This window comes from Podarcis raffonei, chromosome 1, assembly GCF_027172205.1.
Source record: "Podarcis raffonei isolate rPodRaf1 chromosome 1, rPodRaf1.pri, whole genome shotgun sequence".
NCBI lineage: Eukaryota > Metazoa > Chordata > Lepidosauria > Squamata > Lacertidae > Podarcis > Podarcis raffonei.
In genome coordinates, this window is record NC_070602.1 from 81,732,561 (window position 1) to 81,751,965 (window position 19,405).

Consider the following 19,405-nt stretch of genomic DNA (forward strand, 5'->3'; position numbering starts at 1 on the left):
ATGCTCCAGGGGAACTGCACTGCAGTGCTGGACTTCATGCTGTTGGCTTTTCCCACCCAGCCAGAGTGTCAGATCTTACTTTTCCTGGGCATTAGCGTGATCTATGCAGCCATAATCACAGGTAACGTCCTCATTATGGTAGCTATCTGGGGCAACCCTCACCTACACACTCCCATGTACTTCTTCCTGGGGAATCTCTCTGTGGTTGAGCTCTGCTACACAGCAGCTGTAGTCCCACAGATGCTGCTGACCAGCTTGCAGGAGAGGAAGTCCATCACTTTTAGAAGTTGCTGTGCTCAGATGTTCTTCTTCATTGGACTGGGCAGTGCCGACTGCTTCTTACTGGCCATCATGGCATACGACCGCTATGTGGCCATTTGCAAACCCTTGTACTATACCCTCATCATGACGCAGCAGCTGTGCATTCAGCTAGTGGCTGCCTCCCTGCTGATTGGTTTCTTGATTTCATTCATGCTGGTGTGGCTGGTCTTCCACCTCCCCTTCTGTGGCGAGCATAGAATTGAACACTTCTTCTGCGACGTGCCACCTGTATCACAGCTCACCAGTAACAAGACCAAGCTCGATGAGGTTGGGGTGTTCCTCACTGGGATAACAGCCATTGCTGTACCCTTCATATTGATCTGCGCCTCTTACCTTTTCATCGCTGTTACAGTGCTGCGGATCCATTCTGCAGACAGTCGCCGAAAAACCATCTCCACTTGCTCCTCCCACTTAGCTGTGGTGGCCCTGCAGTACGGTTGCTGCAGCTTCATGTACCTGCGTCCAAGCTCCAGCTTTTCTCCAAAGCAAGACCAAATGCTATCAATGGTGTACACTCTGGGTACACCGCTGCTTAACCCCATCATATACAGCCTGAGGAACAGAGAGATGAAAGTAGCCCTGAGGAAAGTCATCAGACACCGAATCTTCCAAAGGGAATCTGAATGCCACTAAGCTTCATGCATTGCGGGCTGATGGTCACAAGTTTGCTTCACCTCTTTCATGGAGAAATCACTTCTAGGCCCCAGAGGAGGACCAACATGTGTTATCTCAGCCAGCCTAAGCAGCTTCTGGGTAACTTAGAGCAATATCTTGATGAGTGCTTCCAGACAGAGGCTTAATGATGCAAATGGACCATTTAGATATTGCAAATAGGCCGTTAGCAATTGTTTGTTGTTGTTGTTTTAACTTATCAGATTTCCCCCCCAAAAAGAGTAAATCTGAATTAAAGGGCACTTTGGTGCTGATAATGTCATGTGATCTCTACAAAATACTTTACATGCATGAGCTGTACCCAACCCACCGTTAACACCCATCTGTGTGCTCTCAAGGTAGAACTATACTATGATTAATTTTGTATGCTGGACTAAAAAGGTCTTCGGTCAGATCTAGCAGAACTCAACTTGAATTCAGTTAGAAACAAAGAGGCTTTTCTTCTGTGAACATGATTTCTGAGAACAGGGTTATCCTTGTGGGTTGCCCCAAGGCAGTAACTGTAAGAGTGTTGAAACCCCACGACACTGCTGTATCCCAATAATAATAATAATAATAATAACAATAATTTATTTGTACCCCACCCATCTGGCTGGGTTTCCCCAGCCACTCTGGGCAGCTTTCAACGGAACATTAAAAACAGAATAAAACTTCAACATTAAAAACTTCCCTAAACAGGGCTGCCTTCAGCTGCCTTCTAAAAGTCAGATAGATGGGAGGGCGTTCCACAGGGCGGGCGCCACTACCGGGAAGGCCCTCTGCCTGGTTCTAAGAAACCTAGAAGATGGTCGGAAGGGGCGACTCATCTGCATACAGTATCCCCCTCCTAGCCAGAGGGCAAAGCACTTCTGTGTGTGAAAAGAACAATAGACTGCAGCTGAGACAAAGAGCTTGGTTGGGGGTATACTTGGTTGTAAGTATATAAAGATCTGAGGGCATTGGCTGTCTTTCCTGGAGATATGTCTGTCAGAATGTTTAATCTGTCTGGCTCCACCTGTACTCAACATGTATATTTGTAACTAAACACAAATATTACAAAATGTCAAATAAGCTTTCAGCGGCCTCCTTCCCAAGTAAACCAAACCCAGATAAAATCTGAACCTTTAGTACTACTCATTGTTCAGGGAAATGGAGTGAACATAACAATCTATCAGTCAGCAGGGCATGATACTCTTAATCTCAGGGTTGTGCATTTGACCCCCATGTTGGGTGAAAGAGTCCTACATTTCATGGGGTTGGGCTAGATTATCCTTGTGGTCCCTTCCAACTCTATGATTCTATGAAAGACACAAAGTTCCCCATTCTGCATTTTCCTCATAAGGCAAGCACATCATTTTTGTTGGTTCGAGAGGGGGAAAAGTAGTATAAAAAATGAGAATTCCTGGATTCTAAGACCCAAGTTTGGGGCATGACTAATTGGCACCTCTGTGTCACTTATAGTGTCTTGTTTGCCCCTTAGGCAAAGCTCTCTCACTAGGCTACTCTCAGCTGAAAATAAAATTGTGTATTTGTGAGTCCTATGGAGCCCATGGGATAGGGTAGGAAAGAAATAGTTATGAATTAGAAGTTATTTAAATTGCTCCCATCAGCAATAGCTTTCTATAGTGAAGATGATCTAGGTCGGAGTGATACATTTAAGTCAAGAAAACAGTATTAAGGAAATCCCAGGAGCAGCTAAGATTTAAAAAAAACAAACCTATTTGTAGTTCTTTGTCATTATCTTCCTTTACTCCCTATTCACTGCAAAAAGTGCTAATTTAGGTGGAAGGGATGTTGATGTGCAAATGTGGTCTGGGACCACTGGTGAAAAGAAGGATGACATCATGTGCAGAGCACCAACAACATATTTCATCCATATTTACACACATCCAAAAACATCCTGAGAGTTCTGGCAAAATGTGTGATTACTTCCACTATGGAAGTAATATTGAGCTCTATGGGTGAAGTCAAGCATAGAAGGCAGAGGACAGACTTGCACATTGTGGAAATAGCAGACGACCTCTGCAGCAAGGGTAGAAGCAATAGCCTTTTCCAACTGGCGGCATGACATGTCTTGGGAAGAGATTGGCACTGCAGCTCAACCCATGCTTAGCAGCACTTCCAACATAACACTTCAGAGATAAGCCTCTGAAAACCCATGTCTTACTTTGCGTACAAGTGTTACTTAAGAATGGTTATATCTCCTTCTGTCTCGTTGCAAAGAAAAAGAAAAAAGGAACTCATATAACCTGTGGTTGGTTTCTGAATTCACCTCTGCAGTGCTACCAATGTAGCTATTGTTTTTAAGTGACACTTTCATACATAACACATATTTAAAGCAATATAAGAAGCCTCTATGAGTGTACTTGGAAAAAACAGAACATATTTCGCTCAAAAGAAAGCATTCCCTGACCAGGGACTTGCCCTTTCTTCTCCTAAGAAATAAGCACCGGAGAAAGACAAGGTGCAAGAATCACAGAGGATTGGGCCCAAGGGGCACACGTTGAAGTAAGAATAATAAGATGAGATAATAACAGCTATTCTTTTAAATTACAATAATCTCTATGCAAAGGTCTAAGTTGTTGAGAAATAGAGGGCTAGAATGGTGCTATAGGGTGCACCATATAACTTCCAGAGAAGTCCTTGAATATTTTCATCTTGAAGTTCAGAGCAGGTAACATTAGTACAAGAGGAGGTGATATGTACAGTAAAGTGTTCAGGAAACCTAGGGGGTGACAAAAATGTAGGTGCTTGTATAGCAATGGTGCCTTGATGATAAAAGATGTCTTGAATGCAGCTGTCTTACCTGTGCCAGGCCAAAATGGTTTACCTGCTAAGCTACTCATGGACACCAATTGTGAAAGTTTCTCTTCAAACTTCCACCTGTTCTGTTTTCATAAATGCCAGCTGCATGCCTATCTCAATCTCAAGCCTTGCTCAAGACAGAGGTGACTTCACCGTCCAGGAACATAATCTGGTGCTCTCATGAGCTTCTACTCCTATTAGATATTTTGCCCCAGCATATGACATTTCACACACATCCTGTCCTATGTCAGTGTGCTATTTTATTTATTTTCTTGTATAGTTAATTTTCGTTTTTGTTTTCCTAAATAAATTTTACTTTCAGCTTTTCCCTTCATTATTACTGAATCTCATGGCAACCTTTCTACATTCTATGTACACATCTAGGGATGGGGGACAAGTTCAATTCAGTTAACATTTAAAGGTGAACCTATGTCATCTGCATGCTCCAAAAACCATACAAGAACCAAAACATCCTTCAAAATTCAAATTTATCTGAATTTTGCAGTGCTGTTCCCCAGCCAAATAATGTGTCCCAAAATGCACAGACTGGGATAAAATGTCCACAAAACAGACAAATTTTGTTGAAAATAACATACAAGAATGCATTATTTTAGGGGGGAATGCTTTGTAAAAATGTGCCTGTTCAGCCAAATTTAATACGAACATGTGTGTATTAGGAGAAGGTTGCTCAACGATGCTGTTGAATTTTCATGAGGACTTTACAAACACTTATAGGAATAGGGTGGTCAACTGAACTGGATGGTTGCATCCAGTGCCACTTCAATCAAGTCTGAATTGAGAAAACCAGCTCTGAAGGATATATGGTATTCCTCTCACTAATATAATGAGCACCAAGGGAAAGCTGGGCCTGGCATGAATACAGGCACACCACTACTACATGCATTCCACTCACACGCCACTGCATTTATGTGAGCTGCTGCGAAGTAAATAAATTGGCCTTCCCTCAGGATTGCTGCCCAAGCAAGGGAAGGCAGCCTTTGATTGGCCAGTGACACAGGCCAGGAGGTGCCTTCTCCCTGCCTCCAGCACACGTTTGTGCCCCCATCCTGGCACCAGTTCTGCTGGGTGCACTTCTTGGCCCTTGCACTCTGTGGCCAGTCACCACCACCATGTGCACTGGCTGCCCTCAGGCAGGCAGGCAGGCAGGCTCAGGACAGGACAGGACAGTCAGCATCCCCAAACGATTTTCAGGGTTGGTGTCAGGCTTCAGGAAATTGGCTTCCTCCCCCGTGGCAGTAGATAGGCAGAACAAAGGAAAAGTAGTCTTCTTACCAGTTAGAAACTTTAATAATCCCAGCGAGAGAACAAAGACCACATCTCCTAGACATGGTGGTGCACCCAATTAAGGATCCCATCCCCTTACATCCCTATTAATCTACGTCATTTCTATGTCCTGCAGTCGGAGTTTGTACCCTCTGTGCTTTATGTGCTTTCTGTTCTGCCACTTTCTGAGCTCTTCTTGACCTTGGGGAGAGCGGAGGAATGCTTTCCAGAGACAGTGAATCTGTTAAGCCTTTCTCTTCTTCTCTGAGCTGTTTCTTCTCTGAGCTGTTCCCCATCCAGTATTTCCCAGATTCTGCCTTCTGAACTATGTCCCTCTGCAAACCACTGTTCCCTGACAGTCTCTTTCTCTCTCTTCCCCATGTGCCCCCAAACCAGTCCATTATTACTATCCTAGTGCTAAAGATACACCCCAATGCTAAAGACATATTTAAATTAATACATTTTATAATTTGATGGTGTGGTAAGAATTTACTTCTACACCATCTTGTTCTTACCTAGGTGAGGAAATGCCTTTATATAAGACACAGAACCAAGAGAATAACAACAATCTCAGCGTCCTGGAGGAAGCTGGTTTACTAGAGCTATTGCAGTAGGACACCCTTGCCAATCAGCTATTCAGCTGCTAGTTAGTTGTTGTTTCTTTTTCTCCTTTTCAGATCCTGATGGCCGTCTGTGATTATTATAAAACACAACCAGGTATAAATAGCAGCCTTGTACCCGCATTACTTGGGAATTCTAGGAAAATAAAAAATTAGTGCAGATCTGCCATCTTGATTTTTTTAAAAAAGGCACCCAGTTGTACCCAAGCATAAGCAAAAGCCTGCTCCTTAATCTCATGAACTGTGAAGCAAAATTTTGTTAAAATCACTGCAGTTTTTAAAGGTGCGGCCTGCCATCTTGATTCAAAATGGTGCCCAGTTGTATCCAAACCTGCTCCTTGATCTCAGGAACCATCATGCAAAAGTTGTCTTTGATATCTTAAGAGGTATTCAAATGCAGAGCAAACAAACAGTTTTCCAAATATATATTAAATAGAGGAAGTTTGACTCAAAGTTATAATTAGTTTGGGAGGGGGATCTATAGATATATAATTAGTTTAATTATAGACTTTTCACTGATTATGCTATGCCCCAAAGATGTAAGTTTGATGTTTTGGAAGAAGTTGCTTTCATAAAGAAGCACAGAAGAAATATAATATCCTGGAGACATATATGTACTATATGTCATGACTGTGTTCACTGCACACTTCGAACACAGGAAGCAAGGGTAATGTACCAAGAAGGATACACATAGCCCAACAAAGAAGTTAACTGAATTCACTATCCAGAGACTGGGTATTTCTTCTCTGTGTGCCTTCTTGTGGAAAGCTCAGCTATTATCTTCAAGGAAGGCCAGTGCGCTCAGCTTTTATGAAGCTTCTCAATGGACTGATGATCAACAACTGAGAGGATTTGCTTACCTTGTGTAGCATTTCAAGGGGAGCACAGACCTGACCTCTGTGTGGAACACTTTCTCCCAGTGCTGATCCTATACACTGCCATCCACTGGAAAATGAATACCATAGGCTTCCTTGCACTCGCTTTTACTGTTCTGCTCTGGGAAGCTTCTTCAGTAAACAACAAATGGCTTAAAGGCCACCCTCAGATGTCTGCTGCCATGCCAGATTTCTCAGTTCAAGGAGATGTGGTAATTGGGGTAGTCTCCCCTGTCCATGCAAGTGTGCACACCGCAATAACACATCTCAAAAGTCTGCCACAGGCAGCTAGCTGCAAGGGGTAAGTCTCACTTCCAATACATTCCTTAAGATGGAGGAAATTAACGGATATAAAGAAGAATTAATGGAAGAAAAACCTGTAGCTATTACAAAAAGTAAAGGAAACACTGTCTGCTTCTATTGCCAGAAAGACTAAGGCTGCAATCCAATGCACGCTTGTCTGAGAGCAGTTCCCATTGAATTCAGTGGGTCTTACTTCTGAGTAATCAGGTTATGCTATAAGATTACATTTATGTCTCAGTCTAAGAATGGGATGGGGAACCTCTTGTTGGACTACAACTCCCATCATCCCTGTCCCTGACAATTGGCTATGCTGACTGGGGGTGATGGTATTTGGAGTTTAACAACATATGAAGGGCCAGAGAGCAATTTAGTGCTCTAAGGTGACCTTTGTAGGAGCTATCCCATTCTATCTTCAAAGCAGATCTGTGAAGGTTTAGGCTGAGGGGCTCATCCAGACTGCCTTTTGGGTTGCATTGCCATTTGTGGTAGTGTGGGTTTTTCTGGAGAAAGCACGGGGACAAAACAAAGAAAAACAATCCTCAGTCATGGAGCTTTAAAGTTTGGACCTGTGCCTAGAAATGCAGCACAAAAAAGATATCTGGATGAGCCTTGTGACTGGCCCAAGTGGCAGATGAACTGGGAGTATAATGCAGGCCACTTTGTCAAAGTCCAACACTCGGTCCAATACACTCGACACTCTCCACACACGTCATTATGCTGGCTATCATTAACCTTAGAGCTCAAATTGAGGTTCTAGAAAGTGACTTTTTGTGCTCCCTTTCTTCAGCTTGGACGGGAGTCTCAGAGCAGGAGCATTATAACTGCACACTGCACACATGAGTAATCTCGCCCATGCCTTCTCTCAAACATTTTCTAATTTGAAAGGGAGAAAGTCACAAGTTTACTAGGATCAAATTCATGCTAGACCTATAGAAGGAGGTTGCATTGAAGAATAATTCTTGTGCTTAAATGACCATTTCTTCTGTGGGGGGTGGGGTGGATCTTCTGATAAACATCTGCTCCGAGAAATACCAACTGTGATCAAAACTTCCTTTTCAGATTCCGCATTCGGTTTTTCCAGCACACTCTGGCCATTCTCTTTGCCCTTTCAGAAGCAAATAAGGACCCCGGCTTAGTACAGAATATCACCCTGGGCCTCCAGCTTTATGACTCATGCATCTCACCAGCCAAAGCACTGAAAGGTGCCCTTTCTTTTTTATCAGGCCCACAAGAACTGGTGCCGAACTTCAGCTGCAGCTCTCGGCCTTTGCTTCTCGGTATCATTGGCGCAATGACTTCCCCAGAGTCAGAGCCCATAGCACAAGTGCTTTCCCTCTACAAAGTCCCTCAGGTAAGCAGTGTACCTAGGAAAATCAATTATATATCCTGCTAGATGGTCTCTGTTTACAAAAAGTAATCAAATGGGTTTGACAGGGTAATTGTAAGAATTGCTGTAGACATATACACATGCACACACATTTGTGTGCTTCCACAGCTTTCGTTCTGTCTCTACAGCTGGAATGTGTTAAGTTAGCAGGAAGTTTTGTCTGTGTGATGGATAGAGACCTTGGACTTTCTTATCAAAATCTTCTTCCAACTTCAAAATGAAATCTCCATCTCTCATTCTAAGAACTGGGAAAGTGTCCTTGCTAACTAATTTCATCATACCCTGGGTGCTAAATATAAGGAACATTTCGTCAGTACTGTCTATGGCACAGGTGGAGTCTGCTGAGCTGCTCAGGGTGCTCCAACTCTTAATTCCAAGCTCTCTGAACATCTCCACGCTCTGGTCAGCAGAGAGAGAGAGAGAGGGAAGATACTGGCAACTCACATAGTTGAACAGAGAATGTAAATAAAGCAACTCAGTGCTGCAGGAATTACCGGATGAATGGAAACAGAAGACAGACTTCAGCTGGCCAGCCTTGGCTTCTGTATTATTGTGCTTCCTGGTAATGTAGGGATGCAGATGACAGATTTTTAAGAAGTTTGTTAGGTGTACCATGCTACAATCTATATACCTGCCTGTCTGTAATGTCAGTCAACATAATATTGTTACCTGATGCTGTCCTAGTATAGCTGTTGACATGTTTCATCCTAAATGTGTGCAGTGCAGATCTATTAATATTTACTCAGAAGGCTCACAGAATTCAAGGGGAGCTCCTTCCTCAGTAGTTGTGCTTAGGAGTGCAACTTAACAGCTTAATCCTTTGACTTATTTTGCTAGCATCTAACACCCCCAAGCTATTTTTCCTCTAACTCCATCAAGTTCCTTCTCCATCTTTGCAATCACTATACAATATTTATTCTTCCTTTTACATCTCTCCTACTTATCTTCTTTCAATTTTCTTTTTCACCCTCTTCATTCTCCTGGAACTTAATAATCTTATACAAACCCCATCTTCCCTCAGGCTTTTCCCATATCCATCTATTTTAACACTTTATTAATGTCATTACGTTCCCTTTGACTTTACATTACATGCAAACACAGATAACAGAGCACAGGCAGGAGGGGGGAAAGTAGTGGGCAGGAAAATGATTAAGAATATTCTCTCTCTCTCTCTCTCTCTCTCACACACACACACACACACACACACACACACACACACACTTTCCTGCTCCAAAACAATTTTCCTAAAGAATGAAAAGAAGAGGGAGAAGGCTTGGTGGATTCCATTGCATATCTGTGTGTGTAATGTGTAGTTCAGCTCTGATATTTGCACTGCTTTCATCTCAACACTTTTAAAAAACTGCTGGGAAGTTTCCTTTTTCAAAAGTGCTACTTTTTCTTCATCTTACTTTCTTTTGACTCAGTGCCTTATATTCTGTTTTCCCTTTCTCTAACTCTGTAGCCTCTACTTTTCTCAGCCATCGTATCTCCTTTGAGGAAGGACAGTACCCATTTGCTCCATGTGCCATATTCACCTACTGTAGTCTCTTAGCAACACAAGAATCTGCCTTATATTGTGTCAGACCATTGGTCCATATAGCTCAGTATTGTCAACAATGACTGGAGTTGCCTGGAATTAAAAGTGGGACCTTCTGCAGGCAAAGCAGATGCTCTACCACTGAGCTACATGGAAACATTATTCATTTTATTACTGAGAATGATGGTGATGTTCAACTACTGTGTATCTCCTTTCCTTGTGCACTCTTTAAAAACGCTGTTATGAAAAGGATGCTTGACAGAATGGCAAGTTATGACAGATAGGTCTGAAGAGAGCAGGCAGTAAGGAATAAGGTACAAAATATTGAAAGAGAATCCATGATTCCCTCTTTTATCCCTCAGATCAGCCATGGTTCTCAAGATCCCAAGTTTTCTGACCACTTCCATTTCCCATCATTCCTTCGCACCGTGCCTTCCAGCGGCCACCAGCCCTCTATGCTCTGCCAGCTTCTGCAGCACTTCAACTGGACATGGGTGGGTGTGGTGAGTTTTGGCAGTGATGCTGCTCAGATGGAGACCGTTTTGAAGAAGGAGTTGGGCCAGACAGGAGGCTGCCTTGCCCTGTCCAAAACAATCCATGACCCCTATTCCCGGCTGGAGATGAGTGCAGCTGCTAGGGACATTGGGAACTCACTAGCAAGTGTTTTCGTGTGCCACTGCTACAACATCCACTTCCAGCTGCTTGCCGGGGCTCTACAAGCACAAAACGTTACCGGTAAGACGTGGATCTTGACAACGAGCCTTGCTGTGATCCCAGAGATGTTCACCAAGGAGGCGTTACAGCTCCTGAATGGGAGCCTGGATCTGAGGATTCATTCGGATAAAATCTCAGGTTTTGATCATTTCCTGACCACGCTTAGCCCTGCTGCTTATCCCAACAGCCATATGGTGAAAGTGCTCTGGCAAAATCTATTTGACTGTGTTTGGCCAGGTTTAGAAAAAACTGATGGAAAAAACACCCCCCGACTCTGCACTGGGGTAGAGCAGGTGGGTGCCAGCCACTTGCTCCTCTTCGATCTAGAGAATTCGGCTGCCACATATCAGGCCTATCTTGCAGCCAGGGCCTTCATCACAGCCTACCACAACATGATCTCCTGCATATGGGACAAAGGGCCCTTCACCCATGGAAGGTGTGCCACAACAAAGGATTTCCAGCCATGGCAAGTGAGTCAGTTGTTCCTCTTCTTGTCCAGACTCAGTTGCTGCTTGTGTAGAGTTCAGCAGAACTGGGTTCTAGGTTGGAAGAACTTTAGAAGTCTTGAATGTCCTAAAAGTTACAAGAAAACATTGCTAGCAAGGAGCAATATTCTTGGCAGAGTAGGGGGTCAGAGAGAGGACATGGGGCAAGAACTCGAACCAAGCATGCCTCCCCGACCCACCCTGCCCGCTTAGTGGAAATGTGCAAACACATGCACACTGGGGTCAGCTATAATACAACCGGAGAGAAAAGCAGTTCATCCATCCATTCCACTTGTCTCAGTTAGATATCTTCCTATCCAGTCTGTACCACTTAATACAGCTCAGGACTGGGATCTTCAATATGGATGAGTGCAACATATGCCCAGATCTTAAGGTGGCTTCGGGTTGGGCCATTTGACTTTTCTATGTTGCACCAATAAATCTCATATTGAGGGATCAGGACGCAGAAGGGAGAAAGAACTCCAAGGCCACTGGTTCTTATTGAGTGACTTGGGTAAACCAAGCAACTTCTAGGCGTGTAGAAGTTATATGTGCTTCAATCGGTTTTTAGCCCACTGTTGATTTTAATTAGTTTTGAATGTTTTTAAAATACCTGTTTTTGACTGTCTTTTATTAATAATTTTATTTCCCTGCTTTTATTGTGTAAACTGTTTTGATGCTCTATTACAATCAATTAGTGTATAACTGTTGTTAAATAAATAAATGGTAAGCCACACCTGATTGATACTTGAGTTGTGCGAAAATGGCCTTCTGAAATCCTCCAGCCTGTTTATCAGTTTCTAGAGATCTCCATAACCCCTGCCCACCACCTGACCTGAGTTGACTTGGGGAACATCCAATCAGGATTCAGCCTCAAATCAGTTAGGGTCTTCAGAAACCTATATGGTAGGAAGCAGGGAGAAGGAAGGAGATGCTGTGTTTCCTTCTCCTCCTCCGGACCACACTGCAGAAAACAGGAGACTTTAGCTCTTCTGGGTCCTACTTTGCCAATGTAACCTGCAGGGAATGTGATGGCAAGGCAGACCCCTTCAGCTAGCAGGATTACACTCTTGGTGGGTGCCTCCTGCAATACCATTGCTCCAAAGTGGGTGGCAATATCTTCAGAGGTGTCCAAACTGGTGAAGTTTGAGATGTTTTGGTCCAACGTATTGACTCAGCACCTGAATTCCAAATGTAAACCAAAACAGGTGCCTGCATCTTGGGAATAACCATGTCAAATTTGGCAACAATATCTCAAGAGGTGTTCAGATGAATCGAAAACAGATGGGCAGAAAGACAAACCACTTTCTAAAATATATAGTAGGATAAAAAACATGTAATGCTTTCCCTGTAGGAAAACACATTTCTGTTGGTTCGCTGATGCCTGTTCCTGTCAAGACTAGTTAATGTTTCGTGTTTTACTATGTTTTTATATGTGCTGTGAGCCACCCAGAGTGGCTGGGGCAGAGTATAAATAATAAAATTATTATTATTCTCATCATCATCATCTGAATTAATCAGGTTATATAAGCAAACACACACACACACACAATCAGCTACATATAGAAACAACCACTTCTTCCCTTTCTCCTGATATTTTAGGTCCATCATTACCTAAAGAATATCAACTTTACCACTGCATCAGATGAGATTTTTTTCAAGAACAGTGAGATTCCGGCTATATTTGATATTATGAACTTGCAGATTTTGCCCAATGGCTCTTACAGGGCTGTAAAAGTTGGAGTTCTTCGTTCCAGACCTCAGCTGAGGAAAGAGCTTCTGATGCATGACAATGCCATTAGGTGGGCAGGGGGCCTTGCTCAGGTACGTTCCTTACTTGTATTGACCCTCTCCCTATCTCCCTTCTCTAATGAGGTAACATCAGGCCTAGAAATTATGGAGCAAACAAAAGCATTTCTGCTTACTAGGCAGACTGTTCTCCCTTCTCCACCCTGCATGTTCAGTTTGAGGGGGTTCTCTTTGTGGGATGGGTTTTAATGGGCAGGAAAGGGTATGTTAATTGCAATTTACCCCTCCAGGCTCCTACACAGGTTGATCAGAGTTTTAAAATCCCACCCTTGCCAACAAAAATTTAAAGCTTAGAAATTAGGCTGTAAAACCGTGTTTTGAGCAAGTCCAGCTTCAAAGAAGAAGAGTTTGGATTTGATATCCCGCTTTATCACTACCCAAAGGAGTCTCAAAGTGGCTAACATTCTCCTTTCCCTTTCTCCCCCACAACAAACACTCTGTGAGGTGAGTGAGGCTGAGAGACTTCAGAGAAGTGTGACTAGCCCAAGGTCACCCAGCAGCTGCATGTGGAGGAGCGGGGACGCGAACCCGGTCCCCCAGATTACGAATCTACCGCTCTTAACCACTGCACCACACTGCAAAGGCACCCCCCTTCTTACCCCACTTAATAAATAATAAGGCAACAACTTGGGAAATAAGTTTAAAAATATGGTTTACTTACTTTATAATCATGCATTGGTTGACACTTGATAAGGTTTGATTTATTACTATGTTGATTGATTGATTGATTGATTGATTGATTGATTGATTGAGTGATTGAATCTAATGGCAAAGTGGGTGAGAAGGCTGGAGGCAGGCTGCTTTCTATTCCCAAAGAGCAGACCCAAGTGAAGCCTACAGGCTGAGTTGGGTCTGCCTCCTGTGAATGGCCTTTCCCTGCAGCCTGCCTACGATAGGCCAGTTTTTGGGCAGGCTTGAATCCATAGCTCTAGCCAGTGAGGAAGGCTTGCTGACCTCCCCTGCCGGCCAGCAACTGACCCATCATCTGATCTCATCATGTGAGACAGTGTCGGTCCCGCAATGTCACTGCACCTGGGGAAGGCAAGCAGTCTTCCATTTCCTTTTTCCTCCTAGGTGCCTCGTTCAATCTGTTCAGAAAGCTGCCTGCCTGGATATAGGAAGCTGCCTTTGCAGGGGAAGCCACACTGCTGCTACAGCTGTCTGCAGTGCCCCCAGGGTCAGTTTGCCAGTGGAACAGGTAAACACCACTTTAACAGACATTGGGTTTTCAGTGGCTGATGATTACCACTGGGCGGGCAGCCTCCCCAGCCACATCCCCACCCCCAGTACCCAAGACAGTAACAAGATGCATGCATTAGAGGTCACACTCTGGACAGCAGTGGTAAAAAGGACCACTTCTTAAATATGGGACAATGCCCAGGCCCAAGAGAAGGCTTCCGATGCAGGTGCAGGAACATGTAGCCTTCTAGATATTCTGGGATGCCAACCTAACAAACCCAGCCAGTATAGCCAATTATCAGGAATTGTGGAAGTTGTAATCCAGCAAAATCTAGAGGATCACATGTTCCCTACCCCTTCTTTCAGACTGGCACAGAAGGCATCATTTTGCTCATGGTACTGTTTTTTCATATCAAAGTCCTACGGTGACAGGACCAGCAAAACGGCACATGGTGCAAGTTTCCTTTTGAGGGGGGCTGCTTTCTCCCCACTGGATTTCCACTAAAGCAATGGGTCTTACTGCTTATAACAGATGTGGGGAACACTCCTGAATTGTTTCCAGCACCAGTTAACCGAGGAGGCATGCAAGGGGATCACAGAGATTGTGATTGTGTATGAGTGTGGGAAAGAATGGGGACACAGGCTGTATACACATGAAAGTGTGTGTGCAGGCTGGGGAGGGGGAAGAGGCACACAAGCCCCACCCACAGCTAGATTCAGCCCTGCCCATCACTGGCATGCAACCCTGACCCACTGCCACATGCAACCAAACAATGTGCCTTATAGGAAATGAAGGCTCCCACACGAAGTCCTTCTGAGTGGCGGAGGCGGCAAATAACTAAATTACCAATGCAATCACTGTAGTCACTGCATATTATTGTGTGTGACTGCCATGCCCTCAAACAGGTGTGGCCCTCCAGATATTACTGGGCAACAGCTTCCATTCACCTCAGTATGACCAATGATCAGGGATGCTGTGGGTTGTAGCCAATCAGCATCTGGAGGGCCACAGACACTGGCGGAGGAAGAGGAGTGCAGGGGGAGCACACCGCCCCTGGCAGCATGATCCCGGTGGGGTGCCATTGCAGCTGGACACCACACCCCCACAGGTGGCGTGCCATGCCCCTGGGACACGCGCCAGCCCCACCCCTGCCTGCTCTCTGCCCCCCAGTGCTGGAGCATGAAGCTCCGCCACTGGCCACAGATTCTCCATCCCTACCTTTAAAAGAAAACCTGCCTTATTTAATACACCAGAACAGTGAACACCCCTGTTCTGCATGCTCCTCCCTTCTAGACAGTGCCACCTGTTGGGAGTGCCTTCCAGGACAATGGCCCAATGAGCAGCAAGACAGATGCATCCCAACCATCTTTGACTTCTTGTCCTACACGGAAGCTTTGGGTGTGGTGCTGGCAACCTGCAGTTCCCTGTTCTTCTTGCTCTCGCTGTCAGTCTTGGGTATCTTCATACAGCATCACCACACCCCAGTTGTCAAGGCCAACAACCGCAAGCTCAGCTACCTCCTCTTGACCTCCCTGGCTCTCTGCTTCCTCTGCCCTCTCATGTACCTTGGGCACCCATCCCAGCTCACTTGTTCCTTCCGCCAGGCTGCCTTTGGCCTGGTCTTTGCCATTTGCCTCTCTGCAACCCTGGCCAAGACGGTGACTGTGGTGATGGCCTTTGGAGCTTCTAAGCCTGGCAGCTGCCTCCAGAAGTGGGTGGGTTACAAGCTCCCTGGCACTATCACTCTGGGCTGCTCCCTTGTCCAAGCTGCTGTATGTGTCTGCTGGATAACAGTTTGCCCCCCGTTCCCATCACAGAACCCACTACATGGGGGGCCTCTCGTGACCCTGGAGTGTGACAAAGGCTCGGTTGAGTTTTTCTACACCATGCTGGGGTACCTGGGCTTTCTAGCCACCATCAGCTTAGGGGTGGCCTTCCCAGCCCGCCGGCTGCCAACAGCTTTCAACGAGGCCCAGCACATTGCCATCAGCATGCTGGTCTTCACTTTCGTCTGGGTCTCCTTTGTGCCCTCCTATCTCAGTGCCACAGGGAAGTACACGGTGGCCGTGGAGATCTTCGCCATCCTGGCTTCTGGAGCTGGTTTGCTGGCTTGCCTCTTCTTCCCCAAATGCTACATCATTATCTTGCACCCTAAGAAGAATAACAGGGACCACCTGATGGGCAGACAACTTCCACGCAAAGGAGACTTTGCTTATGCTCCATGAGCTACAAATGGACAGCATGTATATTTAGGGAAAGCGTTTCTGTCCCACTTTTCTGTTTATCTACACCAGGCCTGGGGAGCCAGAAAGAGCCCCTTGTAAAGAGCACAGCACCTAGAAGCAGCACCTAGAAGCTGGTCTCTGCTTCAGAAGCCCCTGTTGGCTCAGCCCAGCCATCTTTTTACCTGTCCACACTTGATGCCATGTATGACATCAGCTGTAGAGGCAAGTGAGCGTGTCTTGGCAAAAAAAAGGGGGGGAGACCTAGTGTTTAAGGAAACTTTTAATGTTTGTCAAACTATTGTGTTTTAATATTTTGTTGGAAGCCGCCCAGAGTGGCTGGGGAAGCCCAGCCAGATGGGCGGAGTATAAATAATAAATATTATTATTATTATTATTATTATTATTATTATTATTATTATTAGTCTCAGCCAGGTGGTTTCTCACTGGTGCTCTACACCCAAGGCAGCTTACAATCAGGGCAGGATTTAGGTTTGATGAGACCCTAAGCTACTGAAGGTAATGGGGCCCTCTATATGTCCAGCTGTCCTTTGTCAACAACAAATTGTCACTGTTTTTTGTGTTGAATATATGCTATTTGGCAATTTATCGACCTAATAGGTATCTAAAGCCATTTGCACATAACAAAATATGTATTTTATCAAAGTAATTGTTGAACTGAAATACAATTAAGAAGTATATTAATAGTGAAATACAATTAAGAAGAAATATATTAATAGTGAAATAATTATTAAGCTCTAACGTAAAATGATTTTTTATTCATAACAAACTGAATAATGTAAACACATTGGCATTTGGTAATAACAAAAGTTCCTTTAAAAACGAGCAAACCAGTGATATTGTAGGGACCAGGCTAGCAGGCGGGGCCCATTACTTGCATCATAGGAGCCTACACAACACAAAACACTGTTGCTGTATGTAGGTTTTATTTCATTTGTTTTTTCTTATATTTTGCAAATGTACATCCAGGTGTTTTTTGCTTTAATTTTTTTGGGGGGCCCCAAAAGAGTGGGGCCCTAAGCTATAGCTTGTTAAGCTTGTACGTAAATCTGGCACTGCTTACAACATCAACAATTAAACTACAAACAATGAGCATACTAAAAATTAAAGGTGACATTCAATTAAATGAGTCCTGTCAACAAAAGCCCTGCACAAAGACTTCTGCTTATGCAACAGGGCTTTCTCTTCTCTCCTCCCTCTGCACCCCTTGAAATTGACTGGGAGTGGGTCCAGGATAACCCCAGAACAGCACACAGTGGGAGGAGAAAGGGGGCCATTGAATCAGGCAAGCAGAAATGGAAAGAAGGGAAGAGTGCAATGTTGAATTCCACTCTAAGCAGTTAATAGTGGCAGGGACAGCAGCACATAAATGCACAAGTATCTTAGGGGAAAAGAATGGAGTTCCCATCTTCTTTGGACTGTTCCCACTCCTTTTTGAGCGGGGTTCATGTGGAAAGGAGCAGAACTCCTTCCACCAATACCCAATATAATAAAAGTGTTTTCACAGGGACTTCATGGCTTACTGTGCCCCGTGCTGAAAGGGAGGAAATGCTGTCATGTACATAGCTATATTCTTGTTAAACTTACATTGTATTAATGTTTAAATGTCCAAACTGAAAACCAGGTCTAGTCAGTAAGATGTAGGGATAAGAAAGCTGTGTTGTCAGCGGTTTCACAGATACATGCCTTTCTCTGGGATGGGATTTACTTATTTAGATTTCTAGAACCATTGTATCACTCCTCAGAGCAAGCAGCAATGGAGCTGAAGTGATAGAGAAGAATGTGATGTAGTGTTGATAGGAGTTCAGTACAGCTATTTTTGTTTAATCAGTTGAAATATCATTAGCTGTTATTTTGATACAGAGGTATGGATTTTTTTATTTTCTTTTTAATATTAGCTGTTATACATTTTCTTCAGAAAATAAAATGGGGGGGGGGATAAATATGCAGTTAAATGTCTCCCTGCCCATAACTCTAGAGTAGATTCTCATTTGGATCAGTTACCGTGCCAACAGCAATCTTGCACCAACAGCAATTCTATAAGATAGTTTTCCATCTATAAAAATTCCAACCTAAGGTTAAAAGGTGACAGCTTACCTGTGATCCCTCAGCTAAGCTGGGATTGGAACAAGAAGAGTGGAGCAAAGGGAGCTATTAAGAATGGTTCTCAGGTAGATAGGAATGGCTTATGCTGCAAAATATCCCCCCAACCCCCCAGAAGAAATCAGGTTGTGTTCTTGTCACGTTGCAAGCTGCTTTGTCTTGGAAATAACCCTGTATAAGGCCCCCTTCACTTCTGCATTCCGTAGGCTATAGATGAGGGGGTTGAGCACAGGGGTGACTATTGCATAAAATACTGACACCACCTTGTTGAGGTTGATCGATGAGGCCACCTTAGTACGTACATACATGAAGAAGAGTGTCCCATAGAAGATGGACACCACTGTCAGGTGGGCAGTACAGGTGGAAAAGGCACGGCGGCGCCCTCCGACGGAATGAATCTTCAGCACTGTGGAGATAATGCGGACATACGATACTACAATGACAACGGAGGAAACCAGGAGCACCATCAGCGAGACCAGGAAGTCAACCATCTCCTTCAGGGAGACATCAGTGCATGAGAGGACAATGAGTGGAGAAGCATCACAGAAGAAGTGGTCTATAACATTGGGGCCACAGAAAGTCAACTGGGACATGAAGTAGATAGGCAGTGCTGGGGTGAGGAACCCCACTAGCCATGAGCCAGCAGCCAGAAGCATGCAAGCATCTCGGCCTACCATCTCCTGGTAACGCAGAGGCACACAAATAGCCACATAGCGGTCATAGGCCATGGCTGCCAGCAAGAAGCACTCAGTGCTACCCAAGAAGGTGAAGAGGTAAAGTTGGGCCAAGCAGGCAGAATAGGAGATAATTCGACCACCAGGAGATCCAAAGCTGGCCAGCATCTTGGGCACGGTGAGGGAGGTGTACCACATGTCCAGGCATGAAAGGTGGATGAGGAAGAAATACATGGGGGTGTGCAAGCGCCTTTCTGTTGCCACCACCAGGACCAGGATGGCATTTTCGGTCAGGGTCAGCAAATACATGACCAGGAAGAAGGCAAAAAGAGGCAGGCGCCCCTCATTGATGCCTGTGAAGCCCAGCAAGACAAACTCTTCCACAAGGGTCCAGTTCTCATGTTGAGGCTGCAT

General features: G+C 44.6%; 3 protein-coding genes across 3 annotated transcripts; 2 read left to right on the forward strand and 1 right to left on the reverse strand.

Annotated features, from left to right (window-relative positions):
• LOC128416056 (olfactory receptor 10W1-like) lies at window positions 1-954 on the forward strand. Its single transcript, XM_053393574.1, has one exon. It carries the CDS (start codon window positions 1-3, stop codon window positions 952-954), a length of 954 nt encoding a protein of 317 aa, XP_053249549.1.
• A 7,196-nt stretch (window positions 955-8,150) lies between these two features.
• On the forward strand, window positions 8,151-16,196 carry LOC128416556 (extracellular calcium-sensing receptor-like). The gene is made up of 4 exons (XM_053394848.1): window positions 8,151-8,210; window positions 10,146-10,967; window positions 13,866-13,989; window positions 15,265-16,196. The coding sequence occupies exons 1-4, from the start codon at window positions 8,151-8,153 to the stop codon at window positions 16,194-16,196; spliced, it is 1,938 nt and encodes a 645-aa protein (XP_053250823.1).
• A 2,258-nt stretch (window positions 16,197-18,454) lies between these two features.
• Window positions 18,455-19,405, reverse strand: LOC128417242 (olfactory receptor 6Q1). The gene has a single exon (XM_053396053.1). The coding sequence runs from the start codon at window positions 19,403-19,405 to the stop codon at window positions 18,455-18,457; it is 951 nt and encodes a 316-aa protein (XP_053252028.1).